Below are 24016 nucleotides of genomic sequence, written 5' to 3' on the forward strand. Positions count from 1 at the left end.
TTGGGCAGATATATCACCACTAGGGGAGCAGCTGAGGAGGCCTGACACCTGGCTCTGCCCCAGGGCAGTTAGAACCACGGGCAATTTGCTGGGGACCAGGGGCAGCAGCTGCTTTAACCTCTGGACTAAGGGGAGTTGCTGGTGTTCAGGAGCCACTCAATCTTCAAGAACCTCTTCTATCTATTCCCTATCACGTCAGCTGGCCGGTGGGGCAAATATGTCCTTGGAGGGCAAAGGGTTCCTATGACACCTTTCCTAGTCTCCTTGTCTAGAGCAATTAACTTAATATGTTGATTATTTACAGAGCGAATATGCGGTACTCTTCCCTGTCAGAGAGGAAGGGCAGGCCTGCATCTATGCCATTTCCTTCCTCTGTAGACCTGTCCCTGGCACGGCACCTTAGCTGCCTCTGTTATGCTGCCGTGAAGATGACGGGTGGATCTTCATGGCATTATAAGGACCTTTCATTTCCCTTAGCCTTTACTTTCATACCTATATTTCTTTTCTATTCCATCTTGTTTACCTTCAAGGTGTTGTCCGCTATGGTGTCCTGTTGAGCTGTTCATTCCCTGAGTCTCCAGAGCCTGCTGTTGCATTCTCCTGCTTCTAGAAAGTAGGTCTTGAGCAGTTCACTTGGCTGCTAAGACTTCTTGAAGTCAATTTCGAAGTGTCATTCTCAAGCCAAAGAAGTTATTTTTGAGTACAGTTTTTGTGGCCAGCACCGTGCTAAAAACTGTGGGGAGGCTAGGAAGATTCTAATCTAATCTCTGCTCTCAGAGTTCATAATTCTAGTTCAGGAGACAAGGTGTAAATACAAAAAACAAATGGAAAAATAATAAAGGTTAAAATTGAAGTCTAATAGGAACCAGGGAACTCCTATTTGTCATGGATGTTATTTCCAGATGGTGCCATGAGATTGCTCTCCAGCCTTGGTCCAGTTTTCCTGTTGGTTTTAGATTGCTGTTCTATTCTGTGTCTGAAAGATCCAACGGAGTGAAGGGGTGCTTTTCTTGGTCGAGTTCACATTATCATTGCCTTTGTTTCCAATTGCATTTAATCTCCCTATTTCTTTCTTCTTTTGTTATTTAATGGAACTCTGTGACAGAGGGATTCAGTTTGTATCAAAGACCGGCCACAGAAAGTTAGCTGTGTCGTGCCTGGGCACTGGTCTTTGCCAACCATGGGGTCTCCAGCCTCTCCTCATATTATTGTATACTGCGACGATGAGTCACGCCTGAAAAATGCTGTGATTTTTGAATTGTAGTTGCCTTCCCCTGAAAAATGCAGCTTAAGAATTTGCTTGCATGCTCTTATTCAGCAGAGGATAAACACCCTCTTAATGTGCCAATGTATTGCTTCTCTTGTTACATACATGCAGCACAACCTCCCCCAGGCTGGGGGCTAGGGTTGAGAGATACTGGAAATTGCCTGAGAGGACAGCGAATGGTCCAGGTAAGAGGGAGAAGAAAATCTTTCTATCCAGTAACACAGACATGTATGTGTGAGCCACCGATCGACCCCTTTGTCCTGTAGCTCCAGGTCAACACTTGCACTCTGGGGGAACTGAAGGATCAGAAGGGATCCTGGGCCACCAACAGTACCTTCACTTGGCCCTAGAACCTCCTTGCTGTGGGCTAGAGTGGCTGAGTTGGCCCAAGGCTCATGCATGGAGGCAATCAATCCCTTCTTTTGTTGACTTTGCCAACATGATGACCCAACTGGAACCATGGATGGTAGAGTTATGTGATGTGAAAAGTCAAGAATGAATGGTGGGCCAGGATGCTGGGTCCTTGTTGCTGGAAGCTACCAGAGGGTGAGACTTTCTCAGCAGAAGTCTCCTGGGAGCAGAATGAGAAAATAGTCCTTTAGTGCCATCCTGCCTAAAACCCTTTGGTGCATGTCTGTGTTCCTAGGACAGGCCAGCCCCCACAGATGGTCCGTGTGGTGCTCCAGTCACCAGGGGGAAGGGCAGCAAGTGCATGGAGGGGATCAGGGTTACCGTAGACCAGTTCCTGAGGTAAGGGTGGCATGGTAGTCGCCCTATTTTATATATGCTGTAGGAGCGCTGCTTTGCAGTTGTTTTCGCAGAAAAACATATTCTCTTAGTCCTCTGCTCTAAGCAATTATGAGCATGTAATACCTAGTAATTGAATACTCTCCACGAATGCAAGCAAAAGCTCCAATCTTGAGAAAGGGGTAGATCCTGGGTTATACCCACACTCCCCCCAGTACCAGCTATTCCTTTAATGATTGTTATTACAGTAACATTAAACAGATGTAGACATTTTTTAAAATGTGGGCTGGTCTCTTGACTTTCCATTTGATTTAAAAAGACTGATTTACTGCTGGGAAAAACCTTTTCAGAGGAAAGCTTTGTGCGAGTTTCATTAATTCCCTTGCCCTATGGCCACAAGCATGATGGGACCACCAGTACTACCAGCCCATCCTATGTGACTGGATATGTTTCAGCCCAAAAGCACATTTGTCATGGGGTTGTCAGAACTCTACTGTGCTAGAGTTAAGTGAGCTCTGTATTAAGAGGCTTTGAAAGGCCACATCTTCAGCCCTGCCATCCCAACCCACCCTCTTGCTGGAAACAGACCTAAACGCAAGAGTATAAACCAGAACCAGGAACCATACCAATTCTAGAATAATTCTTGAAGTACCTGGGTGGCTCAGTCAGTTAAGTGTCTGCCTTTGCCTCAGGTCATGGTCCGGGAGTCTTAGTATAGAGTCCCGCATTGGGCTCCCTGCTCAGTGGGGAGTCTCCTTCTCCTCCTTCTCCCTCTGTCTGCCCCTCCTCCACTCATTTTTTTTTTCTCTCTCTCAAATAAATAAAATCTTAAAAAAAAAAAAAAGAGAATTTTCCCTAAGCTAGTGGTTCTTCAACTTGAGTGTGCAAAAGAATTACTTGGTAATTGGTTTAGCCCATAAAGTTAGGGGATCCTACCTCAGAGGTTCTGGATCTCAGGGACTCTGCACACTGTTTAGCCAGTGGTTTTAAATCTGGTTGCATGTTGGAATCTTTAAAGAAATGGATACTTAGCTCCTGCCTAATTAAATTAGGGTATCTTAGTGTCAGGCCCAGTGTTGAGAGCTTTTACAAGCTCCATGGGTCATTTTAATATGAAGCCAGAGTTGTCAGGCACTGGTGTAAGCTACGAAGCCTTGGGTGAGGACAAGGCTGAGGGCCCCTAGAGGTTCTTACTGGATGACAGGCTCACACAGACAGGCATTCTGCTCCAGCACGTCCAGTGGACTATCCCAGAAACAAACTGCTTACCGTGGGTACACATTAGGTTTGTGAAACCCCAGGATTCACTCGCTACAATTTGTGTGGATGTGCCTATGTCCATTTTTGCAGGGAGAGGTGTTCTCAGCTTTCACTAGAGTCACTTTATTTCCTTCCCTGGTCCTTGTTTTATTCATTTATTCATTCACACGCCCCTGTCCTGCTCTCATTCTGCTCCTTCACACAGGTAACCATTCTTACGGTTAAAGTATGTGACGGTCTATCCTTATGTTTGGCTGTTTTTGTTTGTTTTGTGTGTATCTCTTTAGAGTCTCCGTGAATTCTATGTTCTTAGTGCTACCTGTGTTGGCATGTGTGCATCCATCCATTGCTCCTGACGTCACGGGCAGCTTCCCCGAGATTTTACCTCTCTGCTTCCCCAGTGATGGACACCCAGGCTTCCAGTCTCCTCAGCCACAACCTGAGCTGCCGTGCACATCCTCACGTACGTCCCCTTCTGAGCCCACATGAGAGCTTCTTAGGAGACACACCCAGAGGAGGAACCACGGGCTGGATGGGCCACGTGACGTCTTTGGACTACAGGGGGTGCAGAGTGGCTCTCCAGACGATTGCTCCTGGTGACACCCCTCTCACCATCGCTGGATCCCTAAAGTGATCTGAGACCCCCACTCACATGCCACCAAAGCGAGGATGCTGGTGGGTAACAGTCAGTCTTGGCCCTCAGTGCTGCTTGCCTTTCCTTTTCTTTTTCCAGCTCTACCCTCTTTCCTGTTCCCTGTGACATCTGTATGAAACCTCTGCTGCCACCTTCACGACTCTTATTCCACTGCAACTTCCACAGGGACAACAGAGGCCATCTTTACTTGTGTCCCTTCACTTCGAAGAGCATCATTTGCAGCCTCATCTCGCCCCATTTTTCTCTCCAGGCTCACCTCACCGGGATCTTTGATGCCCTCCCTGCCAGACCTTCTCTCTGAGGCCTTGCTGGGTCAGCTCCACCCCTGGGCTGTCAGTCTGCCTGCCTCTCTCTTCATAGGCTTGGTTCTGCAGCCTATAATGTTGGCCAATTCTCTCTCAACAAACTTCCCTTCTTGTTAGGCCTCCCTTCTTCCTCCTTCAAATGTTTGTTGTCTGTCACAAACTTTCTGAACACATGTTTGCATGTGCTCTGCTTGCTCAGCTCTTTCTCATGTTCTCCGTCACTCCCAGCCCTCCGACCTGTGGTCCCCAGTCGCCCGCTGGCTCAGGGCGCTCCGTCCAGCTATTCCCCACTTCTTTCTTTCTAGGGTCCAACACCACCTGCAACACGCTGCTTGGAGCTGCCTCCCTTCTTGGCTTGCAGGACAACATGTTCTCCTGGCTCTCTCCCGCTTTTCTCTCTGCTTCTTCTCAGGCTCCCTGATGGCCTCCTCTCCCTCCCTGCCCCTTAGAGCTCCACCCCCCTGCTTCTACCCTCTAGACTCTTGCATCTCCACATGTTCTCCTGAGCTTGGCCACCTCTTGGGCTCCCTTGAAGCATTTATAAGCATACGACTCTCAAAACTGGCTCTCGTTCTAATTCAACGAATTGGTTTTGAAAATTCACAAGTGTTTGTTTGTGTGCCAAGATCCAGAATCACATGTGACTGAGCGTAACAGTTCATAGTCCACAACTCTCTCTTCTGAACCCTAGACCCAGGCACCCTGCAGTCTTTCTGTTTGCCACAGTTTGAGGCTATGCATCTACATCACAGATGAGCTGAAACGAATTATACACCTCTAGGTCTTTTTCTAAAGGGTTCAAGGCTGGCCTGACAGTATGTCAGCAGGCGCTGCTGCCCACTCAGTCTCCGCTGGAGAACACACCAGAGGCCTCTGCGTCAGGAGAGGTGTGCAACGTCTACTCCCTCTGAGTAGGAAGTGCAGGGCAGCCGCAGCTGGAAGGCCTAGAGTTCTGAGACAATAATTTGGTCTATAGACTTATTTTCCCTTGCCTTTGGAACAGTGTGATATCGACAGTCACAGGCAGATGGGAATTAGTGTAAGTAAGAAGTGACAACTGTATACAAAGTCAGTGTTGTCAGAACAGACCCCGCCATGATGTTGCTTACCCCACAGCACAGGGCTGAGGAGGTTTCTATGGAGGAAAGTCCTACCAGGCTGGACATAGTTCACTGTGAAACTGAGTATGCGTCATGCCTTCTAGAAGTTGGGTCAGGCAGATTAAGGAGAATGGAGTAGCAAGTTTCCTTGCAGCTGGCCGGGCTAAGCCTCGGAGGACCAGTGACACTCTGAGCCAGCCTTACCTCTGCTTCAAGATCTGTTTGTTGTCTTCGATGGTGACGCTGTCAGCATGGTCCCTCTTGAAGATTTCAAAAGCCTCTTGTCGTCCTAATGACATTTCTTCTCTCATCCCTGTTTGGAGACATGGGGAAATGGCCTCAGTCGCAGCATCAGGATCCCATTAATTTCACTGTCACTTTAGTGGGACTGCAGAGCCAGCCCTGGTTCTAAGAGGCTCACAGCGGAGAGTCTCCTGACCAGACAGGTGGCCCTGGAGTCTTCCAGCTGGCCACCGACCCACCACGAAGGCCAGTCCAGTGACACCCTGCACCCTATGGGGCTGTGCTGGTGGATGCATGTGACTTGTGGGGGGTGGAGTTTGGAATGTCTGGTCAGAGGAAATGAAAACCAGAGCACCAGGCCCTGGATTTGCCGAGAACATCTGCAAATGCACTTTCTGCCATCATTTAGTGCCGCATTTCTCCCCGTTTTCCTGTTATGCCCCATTTTGGTTTTCTGTTAAATTTCTTTTTTTTTTAAATGTTATTTTGTTTTTGTTTTTTTTAATTTTTATTTATTTATGATAGTCACAGAGAGAGAGAGAGAGGCAGAGACACAGGCAGAGGGAGAAGCAGGCTCCATGCACCGGGAGCCCGACGTGGGATTCGATCCTGGGTCTCCAGGATCGCGCCCTGGGCCAAAGGCAGGCGCTAAACCGCTGCACCACCCAGGGATCCCTTTTTTTTTTTTTTTAATTTTTATTTATTTATGATAGTCACACAGAGAGAGAGAGAGAGAGAGAGGCAGAGACACAGGCAGAGGGTTTTCTGTTAAATTTCATGCTGAATTTCCAGGCATTTAGTTGAAAGAAATACAATCCACACTGGAAGATATAGAATCTAGAAAATTCTACCCTTAGTCTCCATATAATGTCTCATCCTTGTTTCCTGTGTCTTAAGGAGGGACCTCAGTTCTTACTCAGAAGTTAGGTTCTCCATCACAAGACCCATGAGCAGGTTGTGTTGGAGGCTCCTAGTTCACGTCTAACCTCAACACCTTGTGTTGCTATGGTCACTAGGTGCCAACCCTCACTGCTGGGCCCTGTTCGAAGGCCAAATTCTGAAAGCCAGAGTCAGGACAGCCAGGGACGTTGGAGTGAGCAAGGAGCATTCCTGTACTGCATCCCTCTTCCATCCAGCCTCCCAGAGCGAGGGTCAATGCAGGCCTGTGCCTGGGACTCTCTCTCACCTAGGCTTGTGCCTAGGTGAGAGTTGAATTCACAGCTGGATTTTGGATGAATTTATGGAGTTTTTTTTTTTTTTTAATGCCTCTTTTAAAAGCATTGATTCCTTTCCCCCATGTTTTCATCCAGTTAATTCTACTTATCTTTGAAGTCTTGGCTGAGTGTTACCAATCCCTCAAAATTTCCCTGGGGCCCAGGCAGCATGAATCCTCCCTCCACTATGTTCCTATCAATGCATCTGTAACACACACAGCCCAGTAGACACTGTTACTTCACATGACAATCCTTGCTGGTGACAGGTACATTTCCAGGAGGTAGAGATTACATTTTTGTGAATACCTAGTGTCTTGTCTGGCATTTAGAAGGTGCTCACCATATGTCTGTTAAATAAATCAGGTCAGGAATGAACCAGGATTGACAATGAACCTTGCTCTAATTGCCACCTGAACATGATCCAGGGTGAGAGGGGTTTGCTGTGAGGCTTCAGGTTCTGGAGATGCATTCATGTGGGCCACATACCACATCTCCTCTTGCCTGGAAAAAACCCGCTGAGTCTCATCACCAGGCCTCGGGGTGAGGAACTGGACCAGCCCATCTGACACCAATTTAATGATTACTGTTGATAAAAATAGTACCATGAAGAATGTCTGAATGGTGAGGCACACAAGACACCCCACCCATTTCCAATCAGAAGCAAATGGGCACATCTCAGTTTTGTCTCCACATCTGTCCTGCACACTCTAGAACTGGGTTGGCTTGGGAATGGGTTTGTGTGAGACTCAGAAAGATGAGCTCTGCTGCATGAGAGACATTAACCAGGGGACACTTTTTATCCAGCAGAGCCCACCAGGAGCCAAGGGACTCATGCCATACCTCTCCCCCACTCCTGGTCTGTGCCCAATTCTGACAATGTGCGCTTTTCACTGCCAATTAAATAGCAACAGAGGGTAGAGGGAGTGAATCTCTCTGGAATAGAGTTGGGGACGAGGAGAGCTCCATGGAGACCACATGGGAGCCTGCCTGGGGGATCCCCCAAATTGCCTCCCACAGAGGAAGTGATGAGAAGGCAGCAGCAGCAGGGGGCGGGTGGGGGGGTGTGGAGGGAGTGTTGTTCAAAAGGCTTCAGTGAGGGAGACGGGTTCATGGCCTTTTCTCTCCCAGGCTCGGCTTTCTTTTAGAGCTGACAGTCCGAATTGACAGCTGGGTGGAACGGAATGGCTGCGCTGCAGTTTCTCAGGGCCCATGGCACTGTTACAGCAGTAGGTCCCAGAAGAATTTATGACCAACTGAAAACCCCACTGTGTTTTCCCCAAGATGTAGAGGGGCCTGAGTAGTTGGAACAGAAAGAACATGGAGCACACAGAGGAGGGAAATCCAGGAAGGTAATTCACTATTGTTTTCCAGAGAATCCTGAAAGTCTTGCTAAAAGTTATTTGGGGCCAGCACCGTATCACAGTGTATAGGAGTCACCAATTTTCAATGACTTAAAATTCAGTGGAGTATGCATTATGAGAAAGTTACACTGGAAGCACTTAATACTTCTGGTGATTTAGGAGATGCCTGGGGTCTTGCAGTGCTATGGCTTATTGTCAGGAGTATGGCAGGTATCAGCTTTCCTCCAGTGATGATGGAGAGAGTATTTGGCATTGGAGTTCTCTGATGGTGGTGAGCTCAGGTGAGTGGACATTCATGTGAGGGCTATAATTCTGGCAGCTAGCATCAGACATGTCTGCTCAGGGAGGCCAAAGGGCGGTTGCTTGATGATGCCCATTGTCTGAAGGAAGAGAGGGAAGCCTACTGAAGAGCTGTCTTCCCCTCTCAGGATTTAGAAAACAGCTTTCTCATCTGGCAAGCCCTGGCCTCTGAGCACACAATGTCCACATTAGAAGGGGTAAGAGCAGTTGGAGCACAAGCTAATGAGATAATCAGCTATTTATTTATTCACTCCACCAATATTGATTTATCTTAGGCACTGTGGTTGGCATGTGACAGAGATATAAACTTGAACAAGAAGATGAAAGCTTTGATCCTTGCCCTTAAAGAATTAAAAGTCTAGTGAAGGAGGAAAAAACTGTGAACAATCACAATGAAAGCTGCTGTTTGCTGTAAGGCAGGCCTGTGTCCAGTGCTGGGAAACAGAGAGGAGGACGGTCAGCTCTGTCAGGGGAGACTGGGAAGGATTCTGAGGGACGAGCAGCACATGGCAGGTGGAGAAGTGGAAGAGGATCCCAGATGGAGGGGGCGGAGGAGGAGTATGGATTAAAAGGGTAACTTGATTAATATGCATGGTTCTGCCGCCCAGTAGGAATGGCCTTTGGAGAGAATAAAATGAATTTCTTACATACTTTATGCTAATCACCGTATCAAGTGTTTCCTTACCTATTAGGTCAGTTAAACTTCTCCATGATCCCTGGTCAAGTATCATTTTACAGATAAAGGAACAGAGGCTCAGTCAAAGAAATTTTACAAAGGGGTAAGAATGGTCTGGCTTCTAGAAAAGTCAGCTCTGCTCTCAGATCACTCTTTCCAGGGAAAGTCTGCCTGAGAGAGGAGGTAGTTGGTGGGCCTGAAAATGACCTGGTAGGAGTAGATCTGCCTGTGAGATTATACTCTTATTACCGTCTATCTTGTCCAAAACTTTGAATTTTCTTTTCAGTAGCACAGAAAAAACAGAACCATGAATTTTGACTTACTATCTCTATGATTATTTCTAGAATTTGTGTACTCCATGGGCGGTAGTGTTTGTTAGTTTTGTTTGCTGCAGTCTTTCTAGTACCTGGATGGTCCCTGGCACATAGTAGGAACTCAAATTCTCTTGAACGAATAAATGAATGCTTCACATGCTTGATGCTCTTCCTTTGAGTATAGCATATTGTGACATGATGAGGGAAGTGCATTCACTGCTCTTCCTCCCTCCACCACCACACTGAGTGGGTGCATACCCTGTGTAGTGTGATTTTAGAAATTCACACATACACACAAGAAATTCAACACCATCTTCTCCCACCACATGTCACTATGCTTCACAGCCCGCCCTTAGAGATTCCAACTCCAAGAAGCTTTTATAAAAATGCAAATGCTCTGGAAGGCATCACTACCCTAGAGCTAGCAAAGACAAACTCCACGATTTGTTGACAATTAGCTAACAGGTCCTGCAAAGAAGAGACATAAGATGGTGTCTCAGGCTAGTGCCAAAATGGGGAAAATCTGAGCTTGAAAATGAAGGTGTGATGGCAAAGACAAATTGTGCCTTTTCCCCAACTTTGTTTAGTCTGTCAGACTCAGCTGCTCATCAAAGCTGAGGACCTTAGGAATTCCCCCTTGCCACGACCAATTCTAGCTCTCGGTCATTTCCTTTTAGTGAATTTCAATCCCAGGTCCCCGTGTCGAATCCCAGAAAATATGGATGACTCAGAGAAGCCTGCTGGTCTGCTGAGACACTGGACTGTTTAAAACCTGGAGGAGAGCAAATAAAATTTCAAACAAAACAAAGCAAAAGCCAAAAGACAAATAAACAAAAAACCCAAAGAAGAGGAGTTTTCTCTGTCTGGGTCCCCAAAACACAACATCACAGTTTCAGGTGGTGAGTTAGATGGAAAACACTTCCAAATCCTAAAGGGGCAGCCTTTCTTCTGGATATTGATACTTTTTCTGAACAGCATTTAGGCAGAAATGACAGACAACAAGGCACTCACAGAATCAGCCCTGGAGTGGGGCTTCTGAAAATGTTAGGCATACAAAATTTTTAGGCGCTGGTCCTCATTCTTAATGCTCTCTTTTTTGCCATCCTGAAATCTGGGCTCCTTATTTTGCCGAAAAACATCCATCAGTCCTTTTGGAAGCCCTCCCCGCCCCCCAACACAGGGTCCCATGGAAACCAAATGGAAAGGAAAAACATCGGAAGTGGAGAGTTTATGCTCCTGCCTTTGGGCCTGCTGTCTGATTTCCTTTAGTCTGGAGCACGAGGGCCAGAGCTCATTTTCCTGGCTGCTCCAAACAACCTACTGCTGCTTAAGCTATTGCTTAAAAATGGACAAATGTAAAATGATGGAGAGTTGTGTTATTCAATGCTGAAAAATGATTTCTCAGTCAGAGCCAAAAATATCTTTTCCTTGGGAAACACACCTATTCATGTGGTGCCTCAGTTCCCCCTGACTAACGAAGGAAGGGGAGAAAAGAAGACCTACAGGGAAAGTGAGGAAAAGTGAATGGTGGAGTGGACGTTAATGAGGAAGAGGGCATGGATCACTCCAGCTGGGACTAAATGCAAGAGAAGGCTCAGTGCTGGGTGGGGGATGTTCAAGGCTGAGACAGAGAGGAAGCTGGATGTGGGAGGTGATTACATGATTTGTGGCTTTGTAGCAGAACCTTTGAAACCAAAGGTGAGGGAGTGGTTTTGATACAGTGATATGATGAATCCCTACAATTTGTAAAACGTGGAAGTGCAGATAGTAATGAGAAGCAACAGGCAGGGATAGAGTGTGGTTTTGTATGATATCAGATATAAGGTTCTATATGCATTGAAATTTCTCAGTAAATGCTGACTTAGGTGAAATATACAAAAATATTCTCATATAATGAGAAAAGATTTCCATCCTTTGGTATGTAGGGAAGTTAGGATGAATGTATCAGTGGGAGGGAGAGAAAGGAAGAATTTAGATGAGAGGAAGGGATAATCTACCAAGGCAGCAAGAAACATAAAGATCAGGAGGGAAATGAAAGAAAGGTCTGTGGTCCAGCCCTCTTAGGAATGGTGCTTGGAACAAGGATGTCCCCAGGGCCATCAAAGGAAATGATGGTTATAGTCAGAAACCCTGGGGTGGAGGACAGGTCAACCGCATCTAGCATGGAAAGCAAAGGGTCCACTGGTACTGGACTGAATACATTCATGAGATGAGGAAGTGCTAAAAGATCTTATAAAGAGAAATGGCCCATCTCTCGGAAAGATTAGGAAGGACATTTGAGATGCTTTACCTTCCTCCCCTCACTGCGGGGAGGATGGTGTCATTTAGGATGGAGGAGGTTTCCAGAAGTTACATGGAAGACCTGGATGGCATGCATATAGCCCCTGCATTCCCACTTTCCTTCCTCACACTCACCAAAGACATTGTCAGGCAGCCTGTCACTCACCTCCTTTAACAGACGGCTCCCAGATTCCTACCCAATCAAATGACAATTGCTGTTACTTTCACGATTCCTATGCTTCCGGGGGAAAAATAACTGTCTAGTTCTACCACCTTAGGAACTAAGATGCAGGTGATTTTCCCCAGGGAGCAGCATCAAGCCCTCAAGTGCCCAAATCACTGAGAGTGGCTGGCTGGGAGCAGATGCCAAGAAGCCCTCTGTCTATGTTTCTCCAGCACCCTGGTGGTGGAGGTCGCCATAGGAAGCAGCGCCATGTGCCATGGCTCTGTTTACTTTAAGGGCCAGGAGTGGCTCAGCTACAATTTAAGGGGTTGCTGGGCGGGTACAACAGGGTATGGAATCTGAGGACGAGGGGGAGACAAAACCACTTAGCCACGGCCAAAGTGACTGCAGATGTGAAGACCAAGAGTAGACCTTTTGGGGTGACCAAGGACACTTGCCCAACCTACTTCCTGCTTTTGAGTGACACTTCTGGAATGAGTCGGTGCCCAAAGCCTTGGGGTTAAAGGCCTATGTTCAAACCAGAAGATACCACCTGGGCTAAAGTCCTCAGATTAGGACTGGCCTTGGAGTTTCCTAAACTGCCACATGAAAGCCATCAAAGGAGAACCTTTAATTTGTAGATTCTTAGGGCTGGCTTGGACCAGGCTGAAGCATGGTAGGCTTGGCAGGGGCCAAGGGAGTGGAGTAAAGGGAAAATCTGAAGTGGAAAGCCACGGAAACCTTAGGAGACCCACCCAGTAGTGGCACCACATCTAAATAAATCAAATGGGTTCCTGACTCCTGGTGCCAGAGATCACACATCCCACCAGCAAGCCTCCCCGGCCCAGCAGCGCAGACCATGTGGGCTGGGTGGAATTAAGGGGCAGTGTTCAAGGCCGGTTGTGTTTCTCTTTCGTCCTGGTAACCATGTCTGATTCACCCTCCTGCTGCAGCTGTATCCTGGATGTTGGCCTTAGTAGGTGCTGAAAGGCCCAGTGTGCCAACTGCATGGATGGACATGGAGCCCCTGGAAGAATGGCAGCTGCTTGAGGGCAATGGCCCATTTCCAGCAGTAACATAAAGCCTTGAAAATGTGGTCCTGAAGATCATCTGCTAAAGACCTTCATTTTCCTGACCTGGCCTCTCTGGGGTTTTTATTTTGTGAGTGTTCTTATTCAGGACAAAGTACCCATGTGGGTTGCTTAGAAAAAATCTGTGGACAGACACAGGCATGGAGCTTGGAGAACAGCCTGGGTCATGTTGGCATTTCTGTGTTTTGGAGTTAACTCAGGAATCTGGAGGCTAGCACATTTCCATGAAATAAGACAGCATGCTGAGGCTCCTGCTGCCAGGCGAAACTGGATCTAAGGAGTCCTTTCTATCCATTGTAGTCCCGAGATGTGGCAGCCTGGGTTTCCAGTCGGTCCCATGCCCAATATTTGGACCAACCTTGGAAATCTGGGTGGAAGGACATGCGTGCTCTAGCTCTTTATGGATTAAAGGACAGTTGACCGAGAGGGCCACTGAATAGAAGAGGCTACAAACACAGGATTCCCTGAGTTTTTTTCCCTGAGTTTGAAATGTCCTGACCATTTTCAAAGGCCATGGTTAACAGGGTTCTGTTGACTGGCTTCCACTCCGATGAATTCTGTTCTCCTGTCAGCCTGTGCTTTGGGGGCAGTGGCTAGAGCATTGTTCACATGCCCTACTGTCTGAAAAATGAGGCAGGTTTTTTTTTTTTTTTTTTTATCTGTAGCAGAATTGGGCAAGAATTTCACTGTAGCCTCAAATTTATTTTGATACATACTTATGAGGGAATTAAAAAAATACATTCTAGCCTAGTAGCCCCTTCCCTGAAATGCATGTAGATTTAATTAAAATTCTGTTTCTCTGGCTTGGAGGTAAGCAAAAGGCTATATGGAGTTTGGGTATACTTGTATTCATTCTTTGGGGGCAAGAAAAGGAAGGGGAAAAGCATTTTTGTGTCTTCTATGTGATAGGCACTGTTTCATGCTTCACAAATATGAATTCACAGATATTAACTCAACTAATCTTTACAACAAGTTTATTGGCACTGGTGGGGGAGGAGCTAATGCTTATTGAGAACTTCACATGTACTAGAGGGATTATATATGCTGTCTCATTTAATTCTCACAGTGACCCTGTCAACTAGGTAGTATTGGGCCTGTTCTATAGGTAAGGTAATTGAGGTTGAAAGAGGTTAAAAGTGACCCCAAGACAACAGTAAAATGGCAAAGCCATAACTTGATCCCAGGTTTGTCTCACTCCAGAAACCTTCTGCATACTGTGTTGCTAAGGGAAAATCATTTGCCAGGTAGAAACGATCTCATTAATACCAGCAAACCACTGAGCTCAGACCTATGGGACCAAGAGGTCAAGAGAAAAAGGCAGTTGGGTTGTGAGTTGGGATGTGGACTGAAAACCATGAATGCACATGGCAGCTCAGAAGAGCTGGAGATGTTCATGAATGGCAAGCTGGGGCAGGTACCTGATGGCCAGGAGGAGCTGCTTGACCTGGAGTGCCAGGGCCTGGGTAAGGATCAGAGGGAATGGGAGGGTTGTAACGGAGCCTTGACTCTCCGCCATGAGGACTTTATTGGTTAACCAACTAGGTCAGGTCCAGTTAAGTAATTATCTTTCCCTAATCTACATGGAGCTTGAGTTCTGAAGAGTCTCCACATTCTAAGAGTTTATGCACTTAAAATGGTGGTGTTGGACCAAAGCAGAGAGATACCACGAGAAGAGGGGTAGGGTCTAGGTTCCACGAGTGTGGATTTTGGCAGAAAAGAATTTCCCATCCCCACATGAGCAATAGCCATGAGAAAGAGGTGAAAAAGCTCCAAGGGGCCATCATTTTCCCCTTGACCCCTCTGTATCCTGACTGCTTTTTCTCTGGAAAGAATTTCATTGTTATTTTATTTTTATTTTTATTTTATTTTATTTTATTTTTTAATTTTATGTATTTTTTAATAAATTAATTTTTTATTGGTGTTCAATTTACCAACATACAGAATAACACCCAGTGCTCATCCAATCAAGTGTCCCCCTCAGTGCCCGTCACCCACTCACCCCCACCCCCCGCCCTCCTCCCCTTCCACCACCCCTAGTTTGTTTCCCAGAGTTAGGAGTCTTTATGTTCTGTCTCCCTTTCTGATATTTCCCACACATTTCTTCTCCCTTCTCTTATATTCCCTTTCACTATTATTTATATTCCCCAAATGAATGAGAACATACACTGTTTGTCCTTCTCCGATTGACTTACTTCACTCAGCATAATACCCTCCAGTTCTATCCATGTTGAAGCAAATGGTGGGTATTTGTCATTTCTAATGGCTGAGTAATATGTGTACAATGGAATATTACTCAGAATTTCATTGTTTAAATGTAAAATTTGTTTATTCACTGAGGCAGTGAGTCAACCGGTGAAGTAGACCATTTGTCAACAAGTTCTGAGTATCTGCGCTATTGACAACCCTCTTCTATGCATAGTGTTACACATAAATCAAAGAAATATTATCCTTGACCTTGTGATAGAAAGCACTGGGGCTATGAGAAGGTCAAACCTCACGTTATCAAGCAGGCGAACACTCATAGACAATGCTTTGGTGGTAGTATGGTGCCAGTGGTGTAGGTGATTGCTAGAAAGTGAAAGAAGGGGCGCGGTATGCAATCTGCAGAGGGCTTTCCAAGGCAGGGTTTAGAGAAATTGAGGAGCAGGAGCTGGAGCAATGGAGGCCAGTGTCACTCCCTTCATAGAGAACACAGAGGCAAGGTCATAGGGGTAGGGAGGCGCCCACCATGTTCAGGGACTGGCACAGAGATGGACTAGAAGGACCTCAGGGTTTCCTTTGACTGTGGGGGGAATTGGGGTCCAGTGACCTCCAGGTCCAGACACCACACCCTTAATGAGTCCCCCACATCCCCAGGGCATTTTCAGGCAGAGGCACATTAGCTTTTTCCATAGGCTTGTCAGCCTATTCTCCCTCCCTCAGATGGAAAAATATCTGCTTTAGAGTGTAACTCTGGGCTGCTCTTCTACTACTCTTATGTAGTGGTTGGAGAAAGGCAATAGAATTCAAAGTAGGAGGACATGGGTTTGAGGGCTGGTTTCACTTACTAGCTATATGACTTAGGGTCTGCCATTTAAATTGCTTTAAGTCTTAAGCTCCTCATCTATCAACTGAAGCTAATAAAAACTCTCGCCTCTTAATATTACTGTGAAGTGTTAATAAGACATGGTGGCATTTTGTGCATCTCTCCATTTTGGAACTGCTGGATACCTTTGCATGACTACTGCATCTGCGCACCTTCCCCCCTCCCCCGCCCTCAGGCCATGAGTTCCAAAAGTCATGTGATTTTGCCTTAGACATTTGTAGCTCCAGCTCCAAGCTCAGTGCCTGGAACATTGTAGATACTCCAAACAAGGTTTGTCAACGGAATGAATGAACAAGGATGAGGTATCTCTAGTTAACTTGTTTTTCTTAAAAGCATTATTGGTTAAACTGTGCATGCATCTCTAAGGCAGTTTTCTATGTATACATTTTACAGTAATAAAACTGAATATGGCAGCTATGAATCATTTATTTGAAAGTCTGACAGAATGAATAAATATGGAATACACTATAAAAAGTGAAAGTGCAAAAATGAGTTATTATTATAATAATGAGTCATCTAAAAACCTACCCACGTCAAACTGTTTAGAGCAAAAGAACTACTTCAGTAGGAGAATTCTGAAGGTAGTTGCTAGTTATGAGTTAGCAATGGAGGAAGAGAGAGTGGTTTAACTGTCAGGTGAGCTCCACTGCTTCTGTGTTCCCTGCTTTCTGACCACCCAACCAGGCTCATTCCACAGTAATAGCCTCATCTCATTGGGGAGATAAAGGCAACAGGACAGGGGCTTCCTCATCAGCCCTGACTGGTGGACTCACTGCAATCCAGGCTTTCCTTCTTGTGACAGTGGATCAAGCATCCACCATTTTATCAAAGGCCATCTCCCTCTACCTGGGCTGTGGTTCCCAAACTCCTCTGGGCTTCTTCTCTTATCCCTTCTCTCTTGCCTGAGCAACTTCCCCCTCTTCTTTGGATTATTTCCATCACATAAAATAATATTTTAAAATTCAACTTGAAGTGGTTATACTGAGATGTAGAAATATCTGAATTTGTAGGTACAAAATGGAAGATTAAAGCATTCAATGTTCACTGGTCTTGATTTTATTAACAAAAAAGGAGACAAATTCATCTATTTATAGAGGGATGACATAGTAAGAGATTCAGGGACATTTAGATATCCAAAGGAAGGAAAAAAAATACTGTTTAACAATATTTCCCCTCACCCACCCACCTACCCACCCATTAGCCTCCAGTTATCTTCTTATTTCTCTGGTCCCTTTCCATACAAAAAAAAAAAAAAAAAAAAAAAAAAAAGCCTCATCAGGGTTGTCTATTTTCACTGTTTCTGTTCCCTTACATTCCATTCTCTCCTCAATCTAGTCCAATGGAGTTTCATTCCCTTCACTCTGTTGCAAGTATTCTTTTGACATTCTCAGTGATCTGAGCATAGCTAAAACCAGTGGTCAATTTTCTGTTCTCATTTTAGTTGAGCTCTCAGACAATGGTAGGGCAGTAAAGTCAGCAACTATTCCACATGCCAACACCCAGTTCCTAGGTCCCCTGCAGGTGAGGAGGTGCATGTTACTGGTGTTGGCCAGTGGGTTGTGAGTGGCTATGCTATGTATTACCCCTTGGCTGAAGCACTGAAGACCTGCTGTGCAATTTTCCATGCTCTCTCTTCTCTCACTCTGATGATTGGTGTAGTGTCATCCCAGATACATCAGCCTGGTTGCCTGGTGATTGTGGAATAGAACCTTCACCCCTCTGACCCACAGTGTTCATACAGTGTGAATGAGAAATAGATGCTATTATGATAAACTACTGAGAATTAGTGCTAATTTATTACCAGAGCATAACCTAGCATAGCCTGACCAATACACACCACTGTTAGACATAGTTGACTCCTCTTTTTTGCCTAAAGCACAGAAGGATCCTTGGCCTTCTGTGACATCATTCCCTCCTGATTTTTCTCCCACCTTCCTGGCTTCTTCCAACCTCCAGATGTTGGAGCGCAGTAGCGCTCAGTCTGGGCACTCTTCTCTTTCAACAGGTGATTTCATTTAGTCTTGTGGCTTTGAAATGTATTATATACCAATGGCTCTAAAATTTATATCTTTAGCTCCAACCTCTCCATTGAGGGTGAGATTGGGACATTTAACAGCCCACTTGAAATCTCTACTTACGTCTAATTGGAATCTCAAAGTTAACATGTTCCAAACCGAACTCTTAATTTCATGCTCTGTTCTAAAATCTGCCCCAAGATGCTTCCCCTAATTGTTTCCATATCAATAAATGGTACCACTTGCTCAAGCAAAAAATCCTAGAGCTCATCCATGATTCTTCAGATTCCACAACAGCTCCACCAGCAGATTCTGTCTGAAACCTTTTTTTTTTTGACATCTTTTAAAAGCATGCCTTAGACCTCTTGGTTTCTCTCTGTTTCCTTGTTTATCCCAACTTAAGTCACCATGATTTCTCACCTGAAATGTCTTCTGCTTTGCCAGCGTCCATCTTGCCCTCCCAGAGCATATTCTCTACATAGCAACCTGAGAGATTTTTTTAAGAACATAATCACATCACTCCTCTGCCTCAAACTCTTCAGTAGCTTCCCATGGCTCCTGAACAAACTCCAAACTCCTCAGTCTGGCAGACCTTGCATCATGATGTCTGCCTATATCTCTCCCTCCTCAGGCTCCTCCCACATATCCTTTGTTCATGTCTTCTCAGCTCACCGGCCTTCTTTCAGTTCCTCAAATATGTCAGCCATATTCCTACCTCTGGGCTTTTACACTTGCCGTTTGTTCCTTCCATCTGGAATATTCTTTCCATGAATCTTTATGACATCAATTCGTTATTCAGTTTCAAGCTCACATATTACCTTCTCTGGTCTCCAATCCACTCCAACTGTTTATGCTATTATTTCATTTTATATCCTTCCTAGCACTTGTCATCATAAGAAACTACATGTATATATGCATTGTACAGAACGAAAACTCCACAAAGGTGTATCTGTCTTGGTTATTGCTCCTTTTCCAATGCTAGGAGGGAAGGAAGAGATTATGCTCTTAAAAAATCACTTAGGCAAGAAAGAGAGGAGGGCAAGAAAGAGAAGGCATGGAAGGAAGGAAAGAAGGAAGGAAGAGTAGAAAATAGGAAGGAAGAGAGAAATAAAGGAAGGGAGGGAGGTAGGTCAACAGTTGCATTGGAAATAGGTGTCCCTAATATATATCAGATTTGCACCCTTGCTTCCTGCCCTCCTGCTCAAAACCATACTGCTCTCCTAGGAGAACCTTGGTGCCTGAGTTTGAGCTCTCTCTCCACACCCACAGTCAGAATTTTTCAAGTGCCTCTCTTTCTCAAAAACCTAGCCTGGGTAAACTACCATGGCTTCCTGCTCACCCACTCCCCGATTAACCTCACCAGCTCACTCCTCTATCTCTCTCTCCTTTGGTTTTCACTTTTGTGGTTGTTTGTTTTGTTTCTGTTTTAGGCATAATAAACCTATAAATAATTATTTTTAAAGGGAGCCAAACTAAACTCCACACCTAAATGATGAGTGGGCTTGTGAGAACAGCTCTCCTTCCTTTTCCTGGAAAGAGCTTCCATTTCCAAGACAGAGAAATGACAGTCTTTGAAGATATCTAACATTATTTCAGAACACCACAGGGTTAGCCAGTTAATATCTGTGCCTAGCATTTGTACATTCTCAACAAGAGTACCTCTCTTACTACACAAGAGAGGTAATTTGCCATTATGAACCATTTATAATAAGCCATTCAGGAAGGCTTCTGAGGAATTTTTCTTTCACAGATGTATGATCTTATAGGAATTCTTAGAAGAATACAATTCATGCAGAAAGCAAGTCCTAAAGATTTAAACCCCATAGTTTTGCCTAATAGGGAAGAACATCTATAATGTATTATTTACTTTTCCTAATTATCAAAGTATAGCTTGTCCCTTGCAAAAAAAACGGGAAATAAGGAAGCAGGAAAAAAAAATAACTCCCAATTCCTCTACCTTCCTTCCAGTTTTTTCTATGCTTTGTTTTATTATAGAGTTAAGATAAGGTATACATAATTTTGTAGCTTGCTTATTTCACTTAACATTATCTCATAATCTTTTTTCCTGAATCATCAAATTTTTTAATAAATATTACTCTTTGTGGCTATGTAATATTTCCTAATTATAGTCTATTCTCTAGAGTTAGAATTTTACATCATATATATATGCATATATATATATATGCTATGTAAATAATGCTGCAGTGAGCATCTTGGTGTGTAAATGTTATTCCACATTTAAGTACTTAATTAGTTAATTAACATAAATATTTTCTGAGTGCCCACTATATTCTAGTTATTGTTCTTGGAGCTGGTCAACAAAGGCTTATTTCCTTGGAGTGCTGACAGTCTACTGAGGGTGACAGACAAGAGAAACAGATTAAATACACACTATCAATTAGCTCTGTGAAGAGAGGTAATGCAAAGTAAGGGGATGGAGAGATCTGAATGATGCATGAGACTTTTCCTTAGGGGGTTAGAGGAAGGTCTCTCCAAGGAAGTGGTATTTACACAAAAGCATTTTGGATTATTTCTATAGGCTAGACTCCTAGAGGGAGTTTCTGAATTAAAGTTGTTGCTTTCTAGGAAGCCAGTTTATTCCCTGACAGCAGTTCTCAGCGGTGCCTGGAAGAAATAACAGTTATAAAAATGTACCCTACTAGGGTATGATCTTGAACAAGTTACTTAATTCTTGTATTCCTTAGTTTTCTTTTGTGAAGTGGAAATAATTATGCCTCTATGTGTACATGTGTGTGGGTGTGTGTGTGCGCATGCATATGTGTGGTGGAGGCAGGAGGATTGGGGGTGGCCATGGGGATGGGATATTTAGGTTCTTGCATCCCAGAAAGACTAGATTAGGGAGCAAACACATGTCTGTGAAAAGAGAATGATCAAACTGTGAAATGTGTGCAGGACATTCCAGTTGATGCAAACTTAATTGAAAGAAGGTTCTGGAAGATGTGGCATGGACACATACTGTGCCTGGCGTAGAGTAAGTGGTTGGTAATGCAGACTAAGTAAAAGAAAGACTCCAATCTTTTGGGAAGAGCTTATTGACACTGGGGAAGCTGAAAAGGGAAGGTCAAAGATGACTGGTCACCACATAGCAGTGCAGTGTGGCTTGTGATCTGTCAATCAGATAAGCTTCTTTTCATCCAAAGCTTACAAATAGGTGGTATCTTCCATTTACTAAACTAGAAAATAGGGCTAGTAATATTGGCCTCATAGGGTCATTTTGAGAATTAAAAGGGATTGAAATATGGAAAGAACACAATACTGTGTCTTAGTCACAGTAGGACCTCAGTAAATGCACGTTTCACTCCTTCATCTTGTAGATGAATTCAGTAGAAAAGGATCTGGGATAGTAAAGAGGTAGCTCAGTGGGATTTAAATAAATTCTCTCTCTCCAAATCCCAGAATTAGGTGTTGTATTTGCTTATGCACCTGCATTTAGGTATACTTTTGAGTTCTCAGATCTATAGTAATAAAACTATTCTGTTGGATATAAGAAAATTAATGTATGCTGCTGTTGACAAAAAACTCCAAGGAAGGAGTTCCAACACCCTAGTTTATGGCTGATCATAAACAAAGTTATCAAAGGCATCTATTTTAGCATCAGACATAAATGCTCCCTTCATTTAAAACGATTAACTTGATTTGGAAAACAGCTGAAATCACACCTTATTTCCTCTTGGTCCTCCCAGAGGAGTTTCTCCCTCATATGAAGATCCCTTCACCTTCATTTTCCACCCCTCTCCTTTGGCTCACTCCCCTCCATCATGTCTTTCTGATCTCAGCAGAGGCTCTTTGTAGGGTCTTCCAGAGTGGACATCAGGCACACTCTGTTTGGGTAGCGCATATCTGTATGGTGTAGGACACACACATTGAACACGACAACCAGTATCATTCTTCCTTTTCCCCAATTCAGTGATGTCCAGGGTTCCTTGGTCTTGAGGTAGCCAAGGTGCAGCCAGAGATCTGTTCCATCTACTGCTGGGCTCCTAGCTCCTACTTGTGTCTATCTTCTACTCTCTCTGTCATCTCTCTTCACGTGGTAGCAGCACATGAGCAGCTCTTCACTCAGTACTTGCAGTAATAGCTTTGTCTGACTTCTTTCCCCAGTGTTTAGTTTTTTTTTTTTAATCCTGTCTTTTCTTTAAGCCAGAAGCAGAACTGGATTGTGGGAAAACAATGCCAAGGCCATGGGGCCCTGACTGCTGCCATCTGCTACAATATCAGGAACAGGAAGAAGGAGAGGGTGCTAAAAGTTAAGTAGATGAAGTAGTTAGATGATGAAGAGGATCTAAATTTAATTTGCTTAAAAGCTTCTCAGACTGGCATTCATCTGTGGTAGAAAATGCTCACTGGCAGATGCTCTAGGAGTCGGTTAACTGTTTGTGGTTCACATGGCTGGATAGAAAGAAAGACTCCTCTCTGTCCAAGCCCAAGAAGCTGCCTGTCTTCACTGGGTTCACTAATGAGCTTTGGGTTGCCTTGGGCAGTAATTTGCTCTCTGGATAAAAAGAATGCAAAGAGTGAGCAGGCTGAAAGCCCCTCTGGCTGGGTTTCCTCTTCTTACTAAACAGCCAGGCTTTGAACTTGTAATTATGAGTCATGGGGCTCCCAGTCTGGCACAAAAGTGACTCATTTTAAGCAAATTATCAGTTTTTGCCCTGTTACCAAATTCTGTGATCAGCCATTCTGTATTAAAAAAAAGGAACAGTTTTATTAAAAGAGCAGGATGTGTGGAAGGAGAATGAGCTGCACTATGCTTTCCAGACGTATGGACCAAAGTCAAGCTCAGGCCCAGTGTAAGCCAAGCAACAAAATAAATAGCAAAAATGGCACAGAAAGCAAACGATCAGGAAAATTCATTTCAGAACAGATGCAAAACCAACTTTTGCAGCCAACAGCATACGATTCCTATAATGCTATGATTCCAGGACATTCTTCCCTGCCTGCTTTCCAACTCACTTGGACCTACTGGAATTGAGGTCAAGGAAGAAATATCTTTCTTTGGATTGATTTAACTCACAATTTTGTTAAAGAGTCAGTGATGAGAGATGCTTCTGAGTTGCCCAAAGTTAGTTACTTAGACAGATGGACTGATAGAGCAATCATAGTAAATAAACATGATCTAGTGATGAGTCTGTGGTGGAAGGAGAATTCCAAGGCCCTCTGTTATAGAGCCCTCTCCTGAGGACACCTGCTACATTAATGGACTTTGGTTGAGGAAAAATTTGATATGGTCATTACTTCTTTGTCAGTTGTAAGAATAGTAACTTATCTGAAAAGACAATTTTTCTTCTTTGATGCCTTGGATATGGTTAACACTCTCCTAAAACAACAATAAGGAGAAATGGACTGAGAGTGAACTGGAATGCTGTGTGGTCCAAGTGTGTGTTTTTTTTGAAGAGTGGTTTGAAATTTCTAATTAATCCCTTTAAATAGCTGCCCATTCACCTGCACCACTGTAGGGATACTACAAGCTATAAGGGGGAACTTGGCTCTGAGTTAAATTGTCTGACTTACTATGATAAAAACTCTCAATAAAATGGATATAGGTGGAACATACCTCAGCATAATACAGGCCATATATGGCAAGCTCACAGCTAACATCAGACTCATAAGTGAAAAGCTAAAAGCTTTTCCCTTAAGATCAGGGACAAGACAAGGACATCTGCTCTTACCACTTTTATTCAACATAGTATTGGAAATCTTAGCCAGAGCAATTAGGCAGGAAAAAAGAATAAAAAGCATCCCAATTGGAAAGAAAGAAGTAAAACTGCCACTATTTATGAAATACATGATTTTATATTTAGAAAACCCTAAGGAGTTCACCAAAAATTGTTAGAACAAATTCAGTAAAATTGTAGAGAACAAAATCAATATAAAAAACTCATTGTGTTTTTATACACTAACAATGACTATAAAAAAGAG

The 24016-nt window shown here is 44.3% G+C and overlaps 1 protein-coding gene across 9 annotated transcripts in view; it reads right to left on the bottom strand.

The window, feature by feature from the left end:
• KIF6 (kinesin family member 6) overlaps positions 1–24016 on the bottom strand; it is a 373943-nt gene that overhangs the window by 89863 nt on the left and 260064 nt on the right. For all 9 annotated transcript variants that reach the window (XR_011996134.1, XM_072731591.1, XM_072731605.1 and 6 more), the window contains one exon: positions 5539–5647. Coding sequence is in view for 8 of the 9 variants with exons in the window: in XM_072731591.1 (XP_072587692.1) it covers positions 5539–5647 (109 nt within the window). In the remaining variant the exon portion in view is untranslated. The remainder of the gene's footprint in view (positions 1–5538; positions 5648–24016) is intronic.

The sequence above is a fragment of the Vulpes vulpes genome, chromosome 1, assembly GCF_048418805.1.
Source record: "Vulpes vulpes isolate BD-2025 chromosome 1, VulVul3, whole genome shotgun sequence".
In the NCBI taxonomy this organism is placed as follows: Eukaryota; Metazoa; Chordata; class Mammalia; order Carnivora; family Canidae; genus Vulpes; species Vulpes vulpes.